The sequence below is a fragment of the Pelobates fuscus genome, chromosome 6, assembly GCF_036172605.1.
Source record: "Pelobates fuscus isolate aPelFus1 chromosome 6, aPelFus1.pri, whole genome shotgun sequence".
In the NCBI taxonomy this organism is placed as follows: Eukaryota; Metazoa; Chordata; class Amphibia; order Anura; family Pelobatidae; genus Pelobates; species Pelobates fuscus.
In genome coordinates this window covers 213,113,095-213,137,645 of record NC_086322.1, presented here as the reverse complement: position 1 = coordinate 213,137,645, position 24,551 = coordinate 213,113,095, and the positions used below count along the sequence as shown (strand labels likewise).

The 24,551-nt window shown below is 40.6% G+C and overlaps 1 protein-coding gene across 1 annotated transcript in view; it reads right to left on the bottom strand.

Moving 5' to 3' along the window:
- Positions 1 to 4,372: 4,372 nt before the first annotated feature.
- The window catches only part of CHRNB3 (cholinergic receptor nicotinic beta 3 subunit), a 36,261-nt gene continuing 16,082 nt past the window's right edge, over positions 4,373 to 24,551 (bottom strand). Inside the window, exons 4-7 of the mRNA XM_063425333.1 lie at positions 17,386 to 17,430; positions 16,425 to 16,534; positions 15,213 to 16,095; positions 4,373 to 4,683 (exon numbers count right to left, since the gene is read on the bottom strand). Coding sequence (XP_063281403.1) covers positions 4,546 to 4,683; positions 15,213 to 16,095; positions 16,425 to 16,534; positions 17,386 to 17,430 — 1,176 coding nt within the window. The 3' untranslated portion in view covers positions 4,373 to 4,545. The remainder of the gene's footprint in view (positions 4,684 to 15,212; positions 16,096 to 16,424; positions 16,535 to 17,385; positions 17,431 to 24,551) is intronic.

Below are 24,551 nucleotides of genomic sequence, written 5' to 3'. Positions count from 1 at the left end.
TGCTCCTTGAATACCATCTTCCTGGTCCCGTTCCCCCCCCCCCCCCCCATGGACCGGTGGCGGTTATCCTGGTTCCTCACAGCTCCTACTGTAATGGCTTTGTCACTTAGTTTACGAAAGGACTTCAAGGAAAGGGCTGACTTTGACTCCCGCACTCCACTCTGGCCCAAGCTGTCCCATCACGGTGCCAACCTGCATTGGCATGAAAGAAGGGGCTCTCTGCCTTGTCCCATCGAGTGACACTTATGCCTAGCTCCTGCATTGACTTACCTGGGCCTCGAGTCTTTTGGAGTTGAACTTCCCATCCCAGCCCTGCACCCAGGAGAGAGGCTCTCATGAGGAGCTACTTTTATGCTGTTATCATGCACATGCACAGTGATATTGTCAGTACTATACAGGTTCAAGGTTTTAAGCTTCCTGATGCTCCAGTGGTATTTGTTTTCCTGTTTTACCATTATTGTGTCTTAGCATGGTAAAATATTTTTTTTTCTTTTTTTTTTTCATCTACTGTCCCTAGCATATCGCACAGTCCAATAGGCAGGTACCTGCCCATAAACTTTGACCTAGCCTAAATTCTGCAGCCTATGCCTGAGCTCAAATGTTTCTCCTGCCCACGTGATGTTGATTGATGGAAAATGATTTGTTTTACCTAAGCCATGCTTAGTGAATATTCCCTTAGACATACAGATGTATATATATATATATATTAACCTATGAATGTATTGCATAATGAGACGTGGATTTAATAACACATATATCTGGAAAAGTCTTCCTTGATGGCTCCTTTGGTGTGAGATGGCAAGGGAATGGCACTGGAGAGTCCCTTTAATGTCCCACATGTATAACTAGTATACCTGCATATACCTTGTCTAGAACTCTCACCTGTGGTACCAGAAGAGGGGAATTGTCATAGATAAAAGTAAATAAAGGACTTAAACCTTTCCCTAGTTAGTTCCTTCCACGTCTGTAGGGGTTAAAAGCTCAATTCTTATCTTATGTTTGTCAGCATTTTCTGCAGCTGTTTCTTCTTTTTCGCCTGAAATGTTACTCTCCTTAACCTTGGTATTCTAGATAAGACTTTTCAAATAATTGAGGCTTGTTTTCACGTATACATGCGCAGTAGGAAGTAATTGTTGCTTGTCTCTCATTTTACACATGCACAGTAGACTAATGCCTATTATATATATATACGATGTACGCCGCAATAAACTGGAGAATGCTTATTGATAATCCATCTGAACTGGTATGACTTTTGTGGCCCTGTGGTGATATTTAGCAGCCTAACAATGATATGTTTTTTTTAATTAATGCTTACCCTGTTTGTTTTTTCTTTAACACTTAACAGTACTGAGTTTAATCGAGTTACCTAGCTTGTTTACTGAAACATGTATACACCTATTCTGCTCTGATATGTCTAATACATCTCAACTTGTCTCATGTATACAGGGCCGGCGCTACCATTAAGGCGGACTAGGCAGCCGCCTAGGGCGCCCCTTAGGAAGGGGCGCCGCCAGGAGCGCCGGCCCCCCTAATGCTGCAGCCGCCCGAGCGCTCTGCAGAGAGGGGGGGGGGGGGGGGCGGCAAACTTTACTTTTGCCTAGGGCGGCAAAAATCCTTGCACCGGCCCTGCATGTATACTGTCTTACCTTTATTATCCACAGAGCACAACAAAAATAAAGAATTTTAAAAATAAAAACTCACAAAAAAAAAAAACTCCTTGGAAGCTATGCATGCCCATTACTTCCATATAAACCCATGGTTCACTCAATAAAATGAGTTCTACTTAACCCTTCACTAAGTCTCGGCTATACAGAGACAGCTATACAGCTATGCATTCTGTAAGAGAGCTTGATCAATGGGGAGCTGTAGCACAGGACCCTGTTCCAGGGTGGGAAACTCCAGTGAAGCTGCGATGACTGGGGGCTGAAGCACTATGGGTGCTTAGCAGAGGTACCAAGCCGGGTACCATGCGGTCTGTCACAAAGACTACTTTCTTGGGAAGTGTTATTCAACAGACTGCATGTTGTGAAGGGTTTTTCTTTTACCATGGAAAGGATTCTATGATCATCCACCACTGCTGTTTTCCATGGTCGTCCAGGCCTTTTGTGTTGCAAAGCACACCAGTTCGTTTTTTTCTTGGAATGTACCAAACTGTTGATATGGCCACTCCTAAAGTTCCTGCTATCTCTCTGATGTTTTTTTTTTTCATTTTTGCAGCCTTGGGATGGCCTGTTTTATTTGCATTGAGAGTTCCTTTCACCACATGTTGTGGGTTCAGAGCAACAACTTCCAAATGCGAATGCCACACCTGGAGTCAACCCCGGCCTTTTACTTAATTGATGAAGCGACGGAGCAATAGCCCACACCTGTCCATGAAACAGCTTTTGAGTCAATTGTCCAATTACTTTTGGTCCCTCTAAAAAGTGGGGATAGCACATTAAAGAGCTGTAATTCCTACACCCTTCTTCCAATTTGGATGTAAATACCCTCAGACTGTAACTTGAATATATTTTGGTAAACAGCCGAAGTAACAAAACTTGTGTCAGTGTCCAAATATTTCCGGACGTAAATAAATTTCAACCCTTTTTATGTGACTTTAGAAGCTGTACAAGGTAAACTAGCCATTGGGGTATTAGTACATTTGCCCTTCACTCTGCTCTATAATCTGGTTAGCAGTGCCAATAGCAACCGGATATCAATAGTGAATACATAAGGACCATATTTGTTTAATCTGGCTGCCAAGTGACCACCATCAAATTTACAGGCACTCTGAATTCTACCAAAACACAATGTATTTCAAGTCATTTCGGTCTCTTTGTATTTGCTAATTCTGACGATATATTGATTGATTCCATCTATTCTATTTATCTACTGGTGATAATTGTCCAAATTCTGGTCTTCGTGTTCACTGTGGGCTCTTGCTCATCATAATGCATGAAGAGAACCCCTCTCAATGGATTTATGCAAATGTTTATTTTTCATGACAATTCTTTTTGTTAGTACTGAACTGGATAATTTATTTTAAGGCAAAGTTGCACTCATGAGGTTTTACATGAAAATAATGGAAACTACAGCTGTATTCCCAAAAATGAATCTAAGGCAGGATTTATTTCAAACATCCTGCCTTGAAGAATCCATGAGTAGTTTGGTTAATAAGTATGATTCACCAGCTTATCTCACAAGGAAAAATGCTTTCATGACTTTTGTAAACCCTATATTTCTACATGTAAAATGGTACCATATATAGCGATACAGGGCCCCATACAACTGTATTGGTTGTACCCCACTGATGGCGGTCCTGAGTACATCAACCACAATTATTTTTCTTGTTAGTTATGAATTGTTTTACAGGTTGTAAATTCAAACAGTAGTTTTATTTGCAGATGCTCAGATCTGTTATCTGAGGCTCATATATACCTTACTTTTGTATCGGCTTGGTGAAGCTTTGATTTCTCTACAAGCAAGGAACTGTGACACTTTGGGACACTGAATTGCTATGCGGCCAGGCTGGGGAGATTTGTCCCATAACCAAATTGTATTTGGGAGCTTTCTGACTTCATTTCAATTTACATGAGGCAAAACTGGAAGGATGCTATGTGCAGGAGAGCAATGGGAGAGTATCAATCTGTTACACACATAAGACAGTGTTGTAATAGAGCAAAAGGCTAAGAAATAGGGTATATTCATTAGATGACGAAATTAACTCAGATTTTTCATTTTTACAAACAGTATCAATTTCAATAGAAATTGGTACTTTTATTAATAAACCTTGTTACACCAACAATGGCTGTCAATCAGATAAATGGTTCTTTAACTTGATGGTTGTTTAGCTCAGTTGAGCTGAACGTTTGCTCAGAGCACCTGCCATGCAAAGACTTCACATTGAGTGCATTACAAAGCCTGTGATTGGACTGGGAAACAAATGCTGCAGACAAGAGAGCTGCAGTTTTTACAAGCTGTTTTTCAATCAACCCGCAATGACAAAATGTATATTTAAATGCATTCATATCTACCAAACATTAATTGTAATTTATTTTATATTTGGGCAGTGTGTCTCTTTAAGTTTACTTGTTTATCCCCTTAACCCCTTAAGGACCAAACTTCTGGAATAAAAGGGAATCATGACATGTCACACATGTCATGTGTCCTTAAGGACACATGACATGTGTGACATGTCATGATTCCCTTTTATTCCAGAAGTTTGATCCTTAAGGGGTTAATAAGCCTTTAGATATAAGCAGAGAGGGTGTAACTTGTGGGTTATTTCTTTAGCATTCCAGTGATTGACTTGGAAAAGCAGCAAAAATGTACTAGATGGTAATCTGATAATATTTTATTTACATAATTGGAATACAAAATAATTCTACTGTGCCCTAATTTCTATTTTTAGCAATGTAAATTTTTATAATCATGAATCTGTAAAATATGTGAATTTAATTATTATAAATTAAACGTTGTGGGTGTGAACCATTTAAACCTCACGTCCAGAGGAATTTAAAATGTCCAATCAATTTTCTCCTGTGCACCCAGTGTGATGATATGGATTCAGACATTGCTGCTGTTTAGCCACATCCTTAATGCGGGAGTAAAGATCAGCACGGATCCTGTGATGGACACGGTGAGGAACAGCCAGAGAAATATGCGATCGAGGACTTGGGCTACAAATTTCCAATCCTGCACAACCTAAGCAAAAAGAAATATCAAATATATCATATTGTATATGTAAGAAACAATGACACAATTAAAGAGATGCTAAGCACCAAAACAACTTAAGCATAATTACGTGGTTTTGGTGTATAGATCATTCCCTTGCAATATCACCACTAGATTCTCATTTAGGAGTTAAATCACTTTGCTTATCAAGCCCTGGCCATACCTCGCTTGGCTGAGACTCACACAGCCTCCCTACACACTTCCAATGTTGGCTGTGTCAGTCAGAGCCAGGGAAGATGTGGCTAGGACTGCATGAAGGCAGAAAAAAAAGTGATTTAACTCCTCAGGGTTGTCACAGGTCCATCAGTCCTGGTGGGCCCAGACCGCTCTGGAAGACAAAGTTTCCATCTGTTTTTGTAATCCACCAAACAAAGTCTCAGGCAACTTCAGTTCTCAATGCCTGCCCAGGGGCATTTGAGGCTCTAAATATTCAGTGAGAATCTGATCCTCCTACACGCCACCATATAAATATGTGCCCCTGTGAGCCACCGAACAACTGTCTGCATGTATAGTGAAGAGAGGACCCAGCACACCTGATCTCCAGCTTCCGGCTGCCCAAACTATCGCATGTCCCCATCCGTAAAAGCGTTATCGTGGGTCCCCACGGCAGTGATCTGTGTGGCACGCTGGCTAGGCTCAAGAATATAAGAGAGAGTGTAATGCTTACATGTATTTAAATGGAAAACAACTGCAGATCTCTTAGGACTTGGATTGATGACTAGGATACTAGAGGATAACACAGGTACTGTATCTTTAATTACTTAGCTGTTTTTTTAAACGGAGTAAGCAGCTTCTGGTATGCATGCAGTATAGCACATAGGAGTTTGCAAGTTCATGGAAACGGAGCAAGATAAGAAATGAAGTTGTAGCAGGAATGATTAGTAGACTTGAGAGCAGGCTGCAGCAGGAACGATTAGCAGGCTTGAGAGCAGGTAATCTCCTATTACGGATATAAAATATGACTTAGCTTTCAATGGTGAAAGATCAGGTTTCCCTAAGTTCTCCTCCGGGGAGGGAAGTTGTTAAGCAGGATGAGGAAGGTCCAGTTACTAGCCGTGGTCGAGGAGAGGAGAAGGAGGGTCGATAGTTTTCCAGTCCGGGTTCGGTGCACAAAAAAAAGGTTTAGAGGAATCTTTCTAGCCGGTTTGATTTCGCGGTAACGCTTTTCAATAATCCAGCGTCTTGAATCTGTCGCGGTCTCATTATGTAGCGTGGGGAGACTGCGTCAGAGAAGGGTGTGTGGCTAAGCTCCGTCAACCCGGAAGAGACAATGTAATACCGATAGTTAAGACATGACAGTACCCTTCCTGTAAGGAGCACCCACAGGGTGCTATCAACATGGTTTAGAGGGATAGCGTTTGTGGAATGCGGTAATTAACCTGTTTGCATGGATCATAGAGGAGTTTTCCCAAGTGTCCTCATCAATTCTGTAACCTTTCCAGCTAATGAGGTACTGCAGGGAGCCACGATGGATCCGCAAATCCAGAATCTTTTGGATCTCGTATTCCTCTTCACCTTGTACCAAAATAGGATCAGGAGTAGTAAGTGCATCTCTATGGAAAGGGTCAGGAAGATGAGGTTTGAGCAAGGAAACATGGAAGACAGGGTGAAGTTTCAAAGTAGGTGGAAGCTTCAATTTCACAACGTTACGGTTGATGATTGACAATATTCGAAAAGGACCAAGAAAGAGGGAACTCAGTTTCTTTGAAGGACGGTTGGTGGACATGTTTTTTGAGAAGAGCCAGACAAGATCACCAATTTTATAAGCTGGAGGAGGTTGCCTCTTAGTATCAAAAAACTTATTTTGATTAGATGATGCGAGTTCAAGATTTTCATGCAATTTAAGAAACAGGGAAGACATGTAAGAAATTTGATTTGAAACGGTGGGGTTAGATGAAGGAATGGTATGAGTGGGAAACGAAGAGGGATGAAACCCATAATTTGAGAAGAAGAGTCATTTTACTTCTGGTATGAACTGAGTTGTTGTATGCAAATTCGGCCATAGGCAACCATGTGATCCAATCATCTTGTAGGTGGGAACAATAACATCGTAAATATTGCTCTAAGCATTGGTTAACTCTTTCAGTTTGCCCATTGGTTTGGGGATGATAAGCTGAAGATAGTTTGCGTTGAATATGAATAGAAGAACACAATGCGTTCCAGAATTTGGAGGTGAACTGGGTTCCTCGATCTGATATGATTTCATCAGGAAGTCCATGAAGTTTCACTATATTATCGAGGAATATTTTTGAAAGTTCAGATGATGAGGGTAATTTCTTCAAGGGGATAAAATGGGACATTTTCGTGAAGCGGTCCACTACTACTAAAATGGTGGTATGATGTTGAGAAGGGGGGAGTTCTACCAAGAAGTCCATAGAAATGGATTGCTAAGGCCTATCTGGAATCGGTAGATTCAATAATTGACCAAATGGGTGATGATGTTCAGATTTGGATCTTTGGCAGGTTGAACAAGTTTTGACATAGGATTTGATGGTGTTGTCCTGGCGAGGCCACCAATAGTATCTCTTGGATAATTCTAGGGTCTTTTTTATTCCAGGATGACCAGCCAAAGGAGAATCATGAATTAATTTGAGTACTTTATTTCTGAATATGGGAGGAATGTAAATCCTGTTATTGAAATAATAGAGACCGTTTTTCTTTGATAGTTTGGTTGACTTGGGAAGTTCAAGAGCATCTTCGCTTAGACCTTTTATGTCATCTATAAGGGACGTTAGGATTCCAATGTCTGTATGAGGAGGAGTTCCAGTTACAGGAGGATCTTTCAATTCAAGATCTTGGTGATTTCTGGAAAGGGCATCCGCCTTTTTGTTTCTGGATCCGGGTCTAAAAACAATTTGAAAATTAAACCGAGAGAAGAAAAGATTCCATCTTACTTGCCTAGCAGAGAGAGTCTTGTTGGAGTGAAGATATTCAAGGTTTTTGTGGTCAGTATATACCATTTTAGGAGTTTGTGTTCCTTCAAGAAGATGTCGCCAGGTTTCTAAGGCTGCTTTTATACTCAGTAATTCTTTTTCTCCTATAGGGTAGTTTTTCTCAGCAGGAGACATGGATCGTGAGAAGAAGGCAACTGGATGAAGAGGATCTTGAGGTGTTTTGGGTTGAGAGAGGACAGCTCCGATGGCTGTCTCTGAAGCATCTGTTTCCAGGACATAGAGAAATGTGGGGTTTGGAAGGTGAAGAATAGGAGCAGTTGTAAATCTTCTTTTTAATTCATCGAAGGCTTCTTGAGCCTTTTCATTCCAAGTGAAAGGATGCTTTTTGCTGTTAAGTAGGTTAAGTGAATGAGCTACATCGGAGTAATTTTTAATAAATTTTCTATAGAAGTTGGCAAACCCCAGAAAACGTTGTAATTCTTTTACGTTAGAAGGAATGGGCCAGTTGAGGATACAGTTGATTTTGGAACTATCCATGCTTATCGAATGAGGTGTAATAACGTATCCTAAAAAGGTTATTTCATTAACGTTGAAAATACATTTTTCTAGTTTAGTGTATAATTTGTGAGTTCTGAGTCTGGATAACATCCATCTCACGTGTTTTTTGTGTTCTTCAGGACTGTTAGAATATATAAGAATGTCATCTAAATAAATGATAACACAAACATCTAGAAGATCCCTGAAGATGTCATTTATAAAGTGTTGAAAGGTTGCGGGGGCGTTGCAGAGGCCGAAAGGCATCACAAGATACTCGTAAAGGCCATATCTGGTCCGGAAAGCAGTTTTCCATGCATCGTTAGCCTTGATTCTAATAAGGTTATATGCCCCACGGAGGTCAAGCTTGGTGTAGATGGTAGCTGTTTTTAACCGTTCAATCAATTCATTGATCAGGGGAAGAGGGTAACGATTTTTAACTGTTATTTTGTTTAAAGCTCTGTAATCTATGATGGGACGTGTAGTTTGGTCTTTATTTCTCACGAAAAACATACTGGAAGCAGCAGGTGAGCTGGAGGGTCTAATGAACCCTTTACGGAGGTTTTCATCCAAGTATTCCTTGAGGATTTTTTGTTCTGATTCAGAGAGAGGATAGATGTGCCCAAAAGGGATGGGGGCACCAGGTATGAGGTCTATTGGACAATCATAGGGACGATGAGGTGGAAGTGTCTCAGCTTCCTTTTTACTGAATACGTCTGAGAACTCAGAATAACAGGAAGGTATAATTGGTTCTTCAATAACCTGAAAGATTGGAATATGTTGTAGGCATGTTTCTTTACAATAAGCAGAACTAAAGGTGAGAGAGAAGGGAGACCAAGTAATTTGTGGGTTGTGGTTCCTTAACCAGTTGATCCCCAGTATAACCGGATAAAGAGGTGATGAGATAACATCAAATATAAGATATTCAGTATGAGTATTGTTAGTGGTCACTCTTAAAGGAATGGTTTCATTTATTATAGGGCCCGAGGATAAGAAGGAGCCATCAATCACTCTGACAGAAACAGAAGTGCTTTTGCGAACACAAGGAATTTTATTTTTTGTTACAAAGGATGAATCGATGAACACCCCGTTTGCAGCAGAATCAATAATGACTTCAGTCGTAATTCTTTCTTTGTCCCACTGTAATATGAGCGAAATAGAGGAGAATTGAGTGGTTGATTTGGAGGGAAGTGCACTTAGTATAGAAGTGGTATAAGGATGCTTACCGCCTTTTGGACGTTTCAATAAGGGGCATTCTGGGATCACATGATCTTGTGAGGCACAATACATGCAGAGGTTTAGTAGTCGTCTTCTGGTTTTCTCTTCTAGAGTGAGAGGACTTCTTATTACCCCTATTTCCATAGGTTCTGTTTGTAATGATGGTTTTTCAGGAGTTTTTGAAGGACTGAATGTTTTTTTCCATAATGAACTCGAGAGAGCTTTTTCGGCCTTTCTTTCTCTAAGTCTTCTGTCATTGCTGATTGACAGTTGAATCAGAGCATTTAATGTAGTAGGGAGTTCAGTTCTAGAAAGTTGTCTTGTACTGCTGCGGATAACCCAATTCGGAACTGGTTGCGTAGGGTTATGTCATTCCATTGAGTTTCTATTGCCCATCTTTTTTTTTCAAATTTAAATTTTATTGAAAGATTTTCACAAAATATGGGATACAGAAAAGAAAAAGGGGAGGGGGGGGAGAGAAATACAATACAAGTAGGAGCCCGATATATCGTGTTGCAGTGTTACTCACTGAGCTGTAATGAGGTCGGGCGGGTTATAGCCGTGCAAGGTGTACATAGGTCAGCAAATATATGTATATATTAGTACATGGATTTATATATAAACATATGTCAGAATACAATATCTCCACGCACAATTCAATAGTTTCAAAATATACTATACTAAAATACAATACAATACCATATATCATAGCACCCTAAAACATATTACAATATCTAGTGCCATACAAGGCAATCTCCAATTCGGTTGTCCTATAGCACTGGTATCTCAAAATTATAAACTTTTCAGCAAAATGTTCAGGTCGAAAACTATAAACTATTATTATTGCTCACTCTTGTTCCCCATAGAACTCGATTGTGTTATTAGCCTTTCCCCTTCTGAATTACATAGGCATTGGAGTTCCACTGATGCCAGTTATGTTGGGATCTATTGCCCATCTTTTAAATTCAGCAATGTAGTCTTCGACGGGTCTATGTTTTTGATGTAAGGTTCTAATGGTTAAATCAGCTGTAGATTGTTTGTTGGGATCTTTATAAAGAAGAGACATGGCTTCAAAAAATTCATCCAATGAGTCTAAGATGGGGTCATCATTTTCCAAAAAGGAATGGGCCCAGGCCATAGGTTCACCTCTTAGAAAGGAGATAACTGAACAAACCTTAGATCTTTCAGTGGGATAAGATCTAGGTTTTAAAGCAATCAATAATTTGCAGGAATTAAGAAACTCCCTGTATTTGGATCGATCTCCAGAAAACTTTTCGGGATTACAGACAGCAGGGTCGCTAGCCGAGTGCATAACAGTATGAGGAGTATGTGTTTGTAAGTCTCTTACATAAGTAAGAATCCGTTCATTTGTAACCTGTAGGTCTTGCATGCCTTGGGCAAGTGTATCGACTCTTTTATTCAACATAGTAAATTTAGAATCGAAATCTGCTGGATCCATTACAATGGCTGGATTATTCTGTAATGCTTACATGTATTTAAATGGAAAACAACTGCAGATCTCTTAGGACTTGGATTGATGACTAGGATACTAGAGGATAACACAGGTACTGTATCTTTAATTACTTAGCTGTTTGTTTAAACGGAGTAAGCAGCTTCTGGTATGCATGCAGTATAGCACATAGGAGTTTGCAAGTTCATGGAAACGGAGCAAGATAAGAAATGAAGTTGTAGCAGGAATGATTAGTAGACTTGAGAGCAGGCTGCAGCAGGAACGATTAGCAGGCTTGAGAGCAGGTAATCTCCTATTACGGATATAAAATATGACTTAGCTTTCAATGGTGAAAGATCAGGTTTCCCTAAGTTCTCCTCCAGGGAGGGAAGTTGTTAAGCAGGATGAGGAAGGTCCAGTTACTAGCCGTGGTCGAGGAGAGGAGAAGGAGGGTCGATAGTTTTCCAGTCCGTGTTCGGTGCACAAAAAAAGGGTTTAGAGGAATCTTTCTAGCCGGTTTGATTTTGCGGTAACGCTTTTCAATAATCCAGCGTCTTGAATCTGGCGCAGTCTCATTATGTAGCGTGGGGAGACCGCGTCAGAGAAGGGGGTGTGGCTAAGCTCCGTCAACCCGGAAGAGACAATGTAATACCGGTAGTTAAGACATGACAGAGAGTAGCTTGTGTGCTAGGCCCCCTCTTCACTATATTTGCAGCCTGCACAATGCCAGGGAGGGTAATGTTAGGTAAGTGGCAGGTAGGGGAAAAAATTTCAATAATTTTTATTAAATTGAAAAAAACAAAAAACATTTGCCCACAGAATGCAGCCTCTATCCAACCCCACATATTTAAACACACACAGCATCCACTACACACACACTGCATACATTATACACACAACCTCTGCATACACTACACACACACACACTTCATCCACTACACACACTCCATCAACTACACAAAAACTGCATCCACTACACACACACTGCATTCACGATATACACACTGCATTCACGATATACACACTGCATCCACTACACTCAATGCTGCATCCCATATACACACACTGCATCCAATAAACACATACACACAGACTACATCCACTATGCATACAAACTGCATCCACTACACACACACACACACACTACATAAACTATAAATACATTGCATCTACTCTACACACACACTGCTTTCTTGTTGGCGGACTGAGGGTGGGCCCTGTGGTAGGACTCAAGGGGGCTAGACCTAGACCTGTGTAAGGAGCCCAAGATTTCTGATGGCAACCTTATTCGTTCAGCTAAAGTTGTATTGGTGCTCAGATGGTCCCTTTAATGTCAAACACTGCTTGATTTATTATCATTTTTCGGTTTGTAATGCATAAAGCCCTAGACAAATACCGTATATACTCGAGTATAAGCCGAGTTTTTCAGCACATTTTTTGTGCTGAAAAAACCCAACTCGGCTTATACTCGAGTCAGAGTCTGTATTATGGCAATTTGCATTGCCATAATACAGACCGGGGGGAGAGGGGGGCTGGCAGCGCTGTACTTACCTGTCCTGCAGCTCCTGTCAGCTCTCTCCTCCTCCGCGCCGTCCGTTCAGCACCTCGGTCAGCTCCCAGTGTAAGTCTCGCGAGAGCCGCGGCTCTCGCGAGACTTACACTGGGAGCTGACAGAGGGAGCTGCACAGACCGCGCGGAGGAGGAGAGAGCTGACAGGAGCTGCAGGAAAGGTAAGTACAGCTCTGCCAGCCCCCCTCACCCCCCACTGAACTGCCAATGCTGGACCACCAGGGAAGGAGCCCCCCTCCCTGCTATGTATCAAGCAGGGAGGGGGGACGAAAAAAATATATAATTAAAAAAAAAAATAATAATAACAATTCAATTAAATAATAAATAATAATAAAAAAATATATAATAATATTAAAAAATAAAAAAATAATTAATAAAATAATTAATAATATATCAAAATGCCCACCCCCACCAACACATACACAAACACACACTGCATCACACACACTCACACTTCATTCATATACACACACTGCACACACACACACACTGCACTCACACACACACACACTGCACTCACTCACACACACACTGCACTCACTCACACACACACTGCACTCACACACACACACTGCACTCACACACACACTGCACTCACACACACACACTGCACTCACACACACACTGCATTCATACACTGCACTCATTATATACACACACTGTAAATAAATATTCAATTAATATAATTTTTTTAGGATCTAATTTTATTTAGAAATTTACCAATAGCTGCTGCATTTCCCGCCCTAGTCTTATACTCGAGTCAATAAGTTTTCCCAGTTTTTGGGGGTAAAATTAGGGGCCTCGGCTTATATTCGGGTCGGCTTATACTCGAGTATATACGGTACATTCCTTTATTCCTTTTCACATATTGCACTAGTTCAGTTTGTTAATGCACCATCTATAGAACATATTTACACCACAGCATATTCTAATTATAGTAAGATCTATTCTTCAGGGTATTCTGAATTTGAGACAGACCTTATTCTATTGTTTGAAAATCTACTTTTCACCTACCATACTCTGTCTAATTTACAAAGATACCAATAAGGACAGACATATCACAAGGAGAGATCTTCTGTCATTAGCATAACACAATGTCAACTGTTCCTCAGTATTCCAAAGTAAGTAAATGCAGTTATTTGTGTTATGGAAAATTCTCACGCCTTCATGTATATTCATATTGGTATTTTATTCCAGTATATGAAAGCATAAATAATATATAGTATTCAAACAGTCTTATTGGAATTTATCTCCTTATTATTGGTGGGTGATTAGGATTTTGTCCTGAATTCGCATATGCAGTGTTATTTACTAAAGTGAGAATTGCCAGGAACTTAAAGGGACACTGTAGTCAACAGCTTAATGTAGTTGTTCTGGTGAGTATAGTCAGTCCTTGCATGCCTTTTAATGTAAGCACTGTCTTTTCAGAGAAAAGGCATTGTTTACATTTCTCCCTATGGACACCTCCAGTGGCCACTCCTCAGAGGGCCACTAGAGGTGCTTCCTTGGTCAATGCTACACAGTGTGCAGCACTTCCATTTAGCGTATCCACGATCTTCATGGAGAAGCTGAATGCTCCCCATAGAGATGCTTTGATTTATTGCATGTCTATGAGGAGATGCTGATTGGCTATGGCAGTGTTTGGCTCCCCCACCATTCCTCTTAGCTGACGACTACAACCAATCACAGTGCTTTCCCATAGGAGATCATTAATTCTAATAATGTCAGCCAAGGAGGCTGATCAGGGGTGGGCCACTGCCGGCGCACCCGCAGGCTCTGGAAATAAGGTAAATTTTTTACCTTAAAGTAAGTTAAAGGACCACTATAGGCACCCAGACCACTTCAGCTTAATGAAGTGGTCTGGGTGCCTGGTCCAGCTAGGGTTATCCCTTTTTCCTATAAACATAGCAGTTTCAGAGAAACTGCTATGTTTATATTAGGGTTAAGCCAGCCTCTAGTGGCTGTCTCACTGACAGTCGCTAGAGGGCTTGCGTGCTTCTTACTGTGAAAATCACAGTGAGAAGACGCAAGCGTACATAGGAAAGCATTGTAAATGCTTTACTATGAGACCGGCTGAATGCGCGCGCGACTCCTGCCGCGCATGCGCATTCAGCCAAGGAGGCGGAGAGGAGGAGGAGAGCTCCCCGCCCGGCGCTGGAAAAAAGAGGTAAGTTTAACCCCTAACCTCTCCATCCAGCCCGGTGGGAGGGGGACCCTGAGGGTGGGGGCACCCTCAGGGCACTATAGTGCCAGTAAAACAAGTATGTTTTCCTGGCACTATAGTGGTCCTTTAAGGTTAATTTCATATTTAAGGCCAAAGTAGCAAAAGTGGAACATTACTCCAAGTCAGCTGTGTTTCAGGTTAAGCTAATTTTACTTTGAATTTTAAATTCACTTTAGCAAATATTTAGCAAAATTCTTACGTTAGCAAATAACCCTGACTGATTTCCCCTAAATATTTAGCCAATAGTTAATCAGTAAAAAGTCTCTCTTAGTTTCCTTATTTCGAGTGACTTGTTTTCTCTTCCTATTTCCAGACCAATTGCCCTATTGTTTACATTAGCTTCTAATTAGGATTCTGAAATGCAATAAAAGCTTCTTTATGACTCCCTTCCTCTCCATCTTTATTTCTATATGTCCTTGCATCTCCCCCTCCCTGTTTCTCCATTATTAAACTTACAGTTTCATAGTTTACCTAATTACTTTGTGAAATTAAAGTGTGGAGGAATATGTTGGCGCTATATAAGTCCTAATAAAAATATGACAGTAATAATAGTACATTAATTAAGAATAATAATTAAGATTAGAAAAAAGCAACCAATATTCATACTCACTTGTCTGATAAAATGCTCCTTTTTTACATGCGTTGAAATATACTTAATAGAGTCAGCAGCCCTTTCCAGGAAGGCAATCAAAACCTTTTCTCCATCATTTGCCTGGATATGTTTTCTTTTGCCAGAAGGCTTTGATTTTCCTGGTGGAACATTGCTTTCTGAGTCCAGGAAGGAGAATCGGTCAATGTGACCTTTCATGCACAACAGTTTGGGAAGTTTTTGCAAAAAGAGACCTTTCACCCAAGGAGCCATAGGATGGTATGTTGCTGAGGAACGATGGTGAACATTAATGACAAAGACTGTCACAATTATAGATAAGGTGACAAATATCATGATAAAAAGTAGGTACTCTCCAATCAGCGGGATTACCTTAGATGAGGAAGGAATTATCTCTTCAATGACAAGTAGGAAAACCGTAAGAGAAACTAGTACTGAGGTGGACAATGACAGTTTTTCTCCTTCATCAGATGGCAAGTAAAACACAAGGACGGTCAGGAATGAGAGACCAAGGCAAGGAACTATTAGGAAAAGAGTATAAAATAAAGGAAGACGCCTCAAAACAAAAGAATAGGTGATGAATGGATATGAATAGATCCCATCTGTCCTCATTCCCTTTAAACCTGTGGCATTTAAAATGTCCCACTCTCCATTATCGAAGAAGTCCTTCCTGTCTACATTTGTATCAATCAGAATAAGGTCCACCATATTCCCATCATATGTCCATGAACCAAATTTCATAGAACAGTTTTGTCGGTCAAATGGAAAAAATGTGACATCCATTGTGCAAGAACTTTTATAACTTGCTGGTGGTGTCCAGATGACTGTTCCATCATATCGTATTATGGCTTTTGTCATGAGTGAACCTTCGAAACGTCCATCTGCACTGAAGCAAAATAGCAAATAGTAGTGTGTGAGCTATATAATTTAATAAAATACACCAGAAATGTGGTTTGTATGAACATTATTTCAGCAATATTTTTTTTTTAAATCAGCAATTTAATATGTTTAAATTAAATTGTCCTTGATCTAATGTTTTTTGATAAGCTTTTTAGGTTGACCTTAACCACATCGCCAAACAAAATATTGAGGCAATGGGTTTTAGATGTAAATATAGCAGATCTACGTGCAGGTAAATATATTCATTGAAAGCTTACCTTGATATACGTGAGAAACAGTACTAAAACAAATGTAGAAGAAAAAAAAAACACTTACTTTTCAAAGAGAACAATGTCAGGGAGCCACAGAGTCTCTGAAGGCACTCTAATGTAAGTGATTCCACCATAATCTTTGGGATTCCACTGCAACTTCAAGTCTTTCCATTCCTGTAGTTTTTGTGAAATAGATAAATATGTATTAATATTCATAAACTTATTGAGGCTTCTATACTTTCCATTCTATCTGCATTTCTTTTCACTGCATGCAGCAAAGAAAATTTATTTAGAAAAACTAATCTAAATAACATAACAGCATCCATGGTGATATCTTCAATTTTATATATTCCAACAAGGGTCTTCATGTGAATGTCCTAGGCCCAGTGGGAGATCCAGTAGGACACCATGGCAAATGCGTCCACAGAGAAGCCAGTGGACCTATTGTCTGACTGGCAGCAGGGGTTGAGAGGTCACAAACACTCTGTTCCTAAATGCCTCTATATCCAAGTTGTTTTAAAAACAATTGCCAATACTGAGAATGTTGCACAATTATTGTTGATTTTTTTAGGACTGTACAACTTTTGCAATGTATACTGTATGTTGTAAGCACAACGAGACAGTCACACATAAATAAACTATTAAAAAAAACAACAATTGCCAAGGCCATCACTTGTTAAGCCTGCTACAAGGAAAAAGGGACTTCTTACTGATGTGTCAGTCAGGAGTGAGGGAGTCAGTATCATAGCAGAAGTTGCATGCTTAAACAGTAAGTTTAGTTGTTATACTTATTGTATGGATATTTGTAAATTTGGGTCACCTGCATTTCTGTAGATGCAAGTGTTCTCTCTTTCAAGTTTGTCATAGAATCTAGCAGTACCCTTCCTGAGCTTGGACTCGGGATCCTCTCATCTCTAGGCCTTCATGTGAGTAGTACTGCTAAATGTGCTAACCTAGCCACGTCTACTTCTATAAACCCAGTTTATTTTATTCATTTTAATCCAGATATTGTATGTCATCCTTACCTGTCTCAGCCACACATTTGTAGTCATCAGTTGCTTTTTTTCATCCTGTTAAATAAATGTGGTAAATGTAGTGAAAACGATGTAATTTACTTTCAAAAGTGTCTTATATACAGTATTTATTTAAAAACGCACTGATAACATTGAACATAATAGCAATACTGCAATGAAGTTCCATAAATACATGTTAAAAAACTGTATATTGACATTTATAAGGGGGACATTTTAATGGTCCTGTTAGGGTTAGAGATTACGGGGGTCTTGGGAAGGAGTAGGGTAAGAAACTGTATTTCCATGTTCTATTTTTGGTTTTGGGATTATCTGTTAGCATGGTTTCAATGTTTTTTTCAGTAGAGTTTACATAGGTAGACTTTGTTTTACGGTTACACAGGGTTGAAGGTAGGGGAACATTTTGGTTAAAAATTGTGTATTCCACAAATAGCACCTCATAGATACCATAATACCCATTCTTAAACAGCATAGAGTTGACAAATTGTGCCATGATTATTCAACAAGTTAGTAAAAAAGATGGAAGTCCAAAAACACAGATTGTCCCCTTTCTTGGCAATAACACACTTGCCACACATCCTTCATTGGTGGCTTCAAGTGCTTTACCCACTCTCCTAGTAGGGAGCTTGTCTCCTGCGTGGTTTGCAGCTTCTCCAGACTGACACAAGATTAATGGAAATCTACAAAACCTACAAAATCTTCTTTAACAATTCAGAAACCTTTCTTATGATAAGGTAATATATCTTCTAATCTCAGGCATAACCAAAAGGTATACCACAATCTACTATTGAACAATAAAATAATCTTTACCCATATGTGTGGAAAGGATTGTATCTCCTACCTGACCTGAGCTTGAAACAATCCAGAGACAATGAATCCCTAATAGATTTGTATATGGTTACCAAATGGAAAAAAAACAGCAGCAGCTCATTCCGCCTCTTTTGAAGCTATAACATTCGTCATTCAATTTGCAATCCGCCAATTAAATGCTTAAATGCTCTATGAGAAGCATTGGTTCAGTGACGGCAGTGATGTATTTAGTATCTGTGCTGCCCTAGGCATGACGGAACTTTGGCACCCCCTAATTTACATTTGCCCCACCTCTTCCTGTCAATGCCACACCTCTTCTTGTTAAACGACTAACACACACTTTGACTGACAGACACACTCTCAGATACACTGACATACACAAACTGATTTGACACAAACAATCACTGACATACACACAATCACTGACATACATACACAATCACTCAGACACACAGGCGCTCTCACTGACACAATCACTCAGAAACAAACACATTCACTGACAGACACACACACTCACTCACTCACTCACTGACAGACAGCCACACAGTGACAGACATACACACAATCACTCAGATACACACTGACAGTCAGACACACACAATTACACAAACACTGACAGCCAGACACACACAATTACTCAGACACACACTAACAGCCAGACACACACTGACAGCCAGACACACACAATCACTCAGACACAGACTGACATACACACACTGACAGCCAGACACACACACAATCACTCAGACACACACTGACATACACACACGCAGGGCCGGTGCAAGGATTTTTGGGTACATAGGCGAAGATGAATTTTTCCGCCCCCCCCTCTAAAATTAACATCTTCACCTATGTGCCTCCTACCCAGCTCCTCCCTCTTCCCCGTCCCTTAGTGTTCCTCTCCCCTCCCCCCTCTTTTCCCTGTCCCTTGGTTTTTCTCTCCCCTCCCCTCTCTGTCCCTTGGTGCACCCCCCACTCTCTTAGCGGTCACACTCCCCTTCCTGGTGTGCCTCCTACCTGTCTTGTAGCGTTGCGGAGCAGACCCTCTACAGGAGCTTCAGTTTTCTGTACCTGGCTGGACTGACAGGAAGTGCTCTCTCAGTGAGCACCTCCTCTCAGTCTGGCCCGGTACAGGAAACAGAAGCTCATGTACTGCGCTCCGCTCCGCCACGCTACACTCAGTAGTGTATACACACTAACAGCCACACACACTCAATGACAAACACACAGACGTCACTGACAGACACAGACTCACTGATCTGACACACACTCATTCATTCATTGACAGACACACACTCAATCACAAACATACTCTCACTGATTTGACAGACACTCACAAACACACACACACACACACAGACACACACATTCATACAATCATTCACAGACACACACAGACACATACACACACTTACATACACAGACACACACACTCACAGACAAACACATACACAGACACACACACACACACACAGAAACACTCACAGACAAACACATACACAGACACACACTCACAAACACATACACAGACACACACTCACAGACAAACACATACAGACACACACTCACAGAAAAACATACACACACAAAGACAAACACATACACACACACACTGACAGACACATACACACACACACACACTGACAGACACATACACACACACTCACAGACACACACACTCACACACACACTTACACATACACTTTCAGACACACACTCACAGACAAACACATACACAGACACACACACATTTAGACAAACTCACACATACACTTTCAGACACAGACACACACAATCACAGACACACACACTTTCAGACACACACACAAACTCACACATACACTTTCAGACACACACACTTTCAGACACACACTCACAGACAAACACATACAGACACACACACATTTAGACAAACACACACTCACACATACACTTTCAGACACAGACACACACACTCACAGACACACACACACACACTCACACATACACTTTCAGACACACACACTCACAGACACACACACTCAGACACACACACTCAGACACACACACACACACTCACACATACACTTTCAGACACACACAATTAAATATTAATATCCACCCAGCCTCCCTACCTGGAGAGCTGGTGTGGATGTGTCCCTGGGGTCCAGTGGGGCTTCCGTGCGGCTGGCGGCAGCGTTCTAATGAGAGGCTGTGAGGGAGCTCTAACCTGTCTGCTCTGCTCCCTTGCGGGCTGTCTGCTGATGGCGCGGGAGCCGGAATATGACGTCATCTTCCGGCTCCCGCAGCATCAGCACACGGCGCGCGAGGGAGCAGAGCAGACAGGTTAGAGCTCCCTCGCCGCCTCTCATTAGAACGCTGCCGCCCGCCGTGGGTCCAGAAGGTGACCTCCTGCCGGTCACTGAAATCTGGCGCCCTCAGAGCCGGTGCGCCCTAAGGCGGCCGCCTGTGCCGCCTTATGGACGCGCCGGCCCTGCACACACGGACAGCCAGACAAACAGGCGCTCTCACTGACACAATCACTCAAAAAACAAACACATTCACTGACAGACACACACTCACTCACTCACTGACAGATAGCCACACTGTGACAGACATACACACAATCACTCAGATACACACTGACAGCCAGACACAAACAATCACACAAACACTGACAGCCAGACACACACAATTACTCAGAAACACACTGACAGACATACACACACTGACAGCCAGACACACACAATCACACACACACTAACAGCAAGACACACACAATCACTCAGAAACACACTGACATGCACACACTGACAGCCAGACACACACAATCACTCAGACACACACACTGACAGCCAGACACACACACCCACCCACACACACACACACACACACACAAACACTGACATCCAGACACACACAATCACTCACACACACACACACACTGACAGCCAGACACACACCCCCCCCCTCCAAACATTAATTAATAAAGATTACTTTTTCTATTTTAGTTTAAATCCAACCAGCCTCCCTACCTTTGGAAGAGCTGGGTGGATTTTTTTCCCCCTGGGCTCCAGTGGGACTTCTTGCAGGGAGGGAGGCAGGCACTTGGGTGGCTAATTGTAATCCAGGCGCGTGGCGCCGGCGAGGGAGCACTGATTTGTGAGCTGTCTCTGCTCAGCTCCCTTGCGCGCCACAGAGTGATGCCGGGAGCTGGAATATGACGTCTAGACTGTTTAATATTTCCTCCACTTTTTCCAACAGAATTTTTTTTTTAATTCTGGGAAAATTGGAATAATTTTCAAAGAAGAATGCGTCACTGATATAGGACTTTCTGACCCTCTGACCAAAGGTTAAATAACCACTATTATTTCAGTGGTCCTGTATTTTTAACCCTGCATTTTGTAAAAGCGGCAATGTTTATATTGCAGGGTTAAACACCCCCCTAGTTTTATAAGAATTTTACTGAAAATGGGAAGCTGCGTTAAGCCTAATATGCAACTAGGACACTACAGGTTTGTATTCCTAACACTTTACTGTTCCTTTAAAGGGACACTTCAGACCAATAAAGCTCTTCATCTTGCTGAAGTCCTTTATGAGTGAAGAGTGTGTCCTCTTTTTTTCATTTTACAAAAAGTGCAGCTTTCAATAGAAAGGTGCACTTTTATAAATGAACCTTGTCAATCAGACAACTGGTCCTGTTACTTCCTGGCTGTTTAGCTCAGTGGAGCTAAACTCTAGAGGCAGCAATTGCCCATAGCACCTGACTTGCAAAGACTTCTCATTAAGCTGCATTAAAAAGTCTGTGATCGGACAGCCACAGGAAGTATGGGCAGGGTTAAAAGGGGAGGGCTGGAAAAGGCTTCAGATAAGAGCAAGCTGGTTTTAGATATACCCCACCCAATAAAAAAAAGTATAATTAAATGCATGCACATTTTCATTCAGTATATACCTAGCAAATAGGGAATTTATTTTTGTTTAGATTTGGGAAGTGGAGTGTCCTTTAAGAATCACTGGCATAGAAAAAAAAACAGTTTCCTTGCTGAAGCCTCTTCTTACTAACCACCCATGTCAGTTAGTATAATATAGTTAAAATAATAGTTTTGTGCAAACCTATGTTTTGTAGATGAGTGCACGTCTTAAGAAACTAACTGTTCAAACATCTGGAAAGAAAATGACACAGAAAGCAGGACTGCACACTTGGCTTGTTTCAAATAAATGACCTAATTTTCTGTGACTGAAACAATTCCTTATCAGCACTTCAATGGCGGTGATTACATTACAGCACTCAGAGCTGCAATCATCGTCGTCATCCTATGTGGATTCAAGATATATACATTTTTATGTTTTTTTTTCTATTTTAAAAACGTTATGCACAATTGAGGTGGGTGCTTGTGGGCTCAAAAGCAGCACTTTAGAAATTGTCGAACTCTGGTAATTCCTTGCCAGCTGAAATGTAGGGCACGTAGGCAGTGCAGTCCAGCAAACTGGAGGTGGGTATGTGGTGTGCACTGGATATTTACAGATTTTTAGGATGTTACTAAAGTGAGAATTAAATGGAATTCATTAAAAAATAATTTCAAATTTAAGGCCAGAGTAGCAAAATTGGCAACAGAGATAAGCTAGAGAATTTTTCCCGTTTGGCTTTTTTGACCTTAAATTTAAAATTGACTTTGAATTCTCACTGGAGTGAATTACTGTGTGTGCGTTAATTATCACTTTCTGAGTTTTCCTCTGTCTGTCAAAATCAGTATAATTATACATTTTAGTAGCAATTATATTTTGTTTCTCAACTTGCAGTAACTGGACAGGATGGATTCCATCCTGCATGAAAAACGATAAATGTTAGAGTATTGCATCAAACATTTATTAGCATCCAATCCCCCAGATTGTGCTTCTGAAATGTGTGTTGTCTTCCACATTAATAAGACACAAATATAAAGTAGCAAACCAGGAAATGATCAAATAACATGTTCTGAAGGCAGTGTAACATATTGACAGTTTGTTGCCTTTGTCAGTAGCATTTACATGACACATGTAAAGGGTTTACATGATTAACAAATAGTATATAATAGCATCAATAAATATATAAACACTAATGCAACATGCCTGCATTTAGAATACATACATGGTTATTAACTAAAGTCAGAATTCAAAGTTCATTGGAAATTTAAGGCCAGGGTAGCCAAACTGAATGCATAGCTGACTTGGAGAATTTTTCCAATTTGGCTATTTTGACCATACATTTTAAATTAAATTTGCATTCTCTTTGAATTCTCACTTTAGTGAATAACCCTGACAGTGGATTCAGGGTGAGTCATTAAAGGGACACTATAGTCATCAAAACAACTTTTGCTTAACCCCTTAAGGACACATGACATGTGTGACATGTCATGATTCCCTTTTATTCCAGAAGTTTGGTCCTTAAGGGGTTAAAGAAGTAGTCATGGTGTTTTGATCATGCCTCTTAATTCTCACTGCTCAATTCTCTGGCGTTTAGGAGTTAAATCCGTTTTGTTTCTGTCCATGCAGCACTAGCCACACCTCATCTGCCTGTGACTGACACAGCCTGTTTGGAAAAAATAACAGTTTTCAGTTTTCAAGATATTAACTTAAATTAGCTTGTGCTCAGTGAGTTTAACTTTTTTTTCACACACAGGAGGCTCCTGCAAATTCTAGCTAGCTATTAATAGAGCAGGAGATAAGACATTCTAAATTAAACAGACTGTGTGGTAAAGGAAGTTTAAACATTAGATCACACTTTACAGGAAGTTTTTTGAAAGGCTTTGCAAGTCACATGCAAGGAGCTAGGGCTGCATAAACAAAGTTATATAACTCCTAAATAACAGAGAATTGAGCAGTGAGACTACAGGGGCATGACCAATACACTAAACTGCCTTATTAAAGTTGATTTTGATGACTATAGTGTCCATTTAAAATGGTAATGTGAGGAGTTTACAAGGGAATATCAAACTTTAGGCAATAATGGATGAGATAGGAAAACAATGCAGCTGGAGAATATCTAAACTTGTCAATGTTAGCCTAAATTTAAATTCCCCTGGCAATTCCTAGTTTAGTGAATAATCCTAAAAGGGTTACTCCAACCACCATGACCACTTCATTGATTTAAAGTGGACACGTCAGCTCTGGAAGACAACCTTACCAAACCACCCCAGAAACCCTTTGAGATATTCAAAATCTAAAATATCTCAGTACCGTTATGATACAATATGTATACTGTAAAACATATTATGTAAATGTAAAAATGTAATCATCTTACATGACAAATATTCCAGATTTGCATTGCATTTTTATTAATTTATCCAGTTTTTTCCCAGAATAAAAACATAAATAAGAAAGAAAATACCATT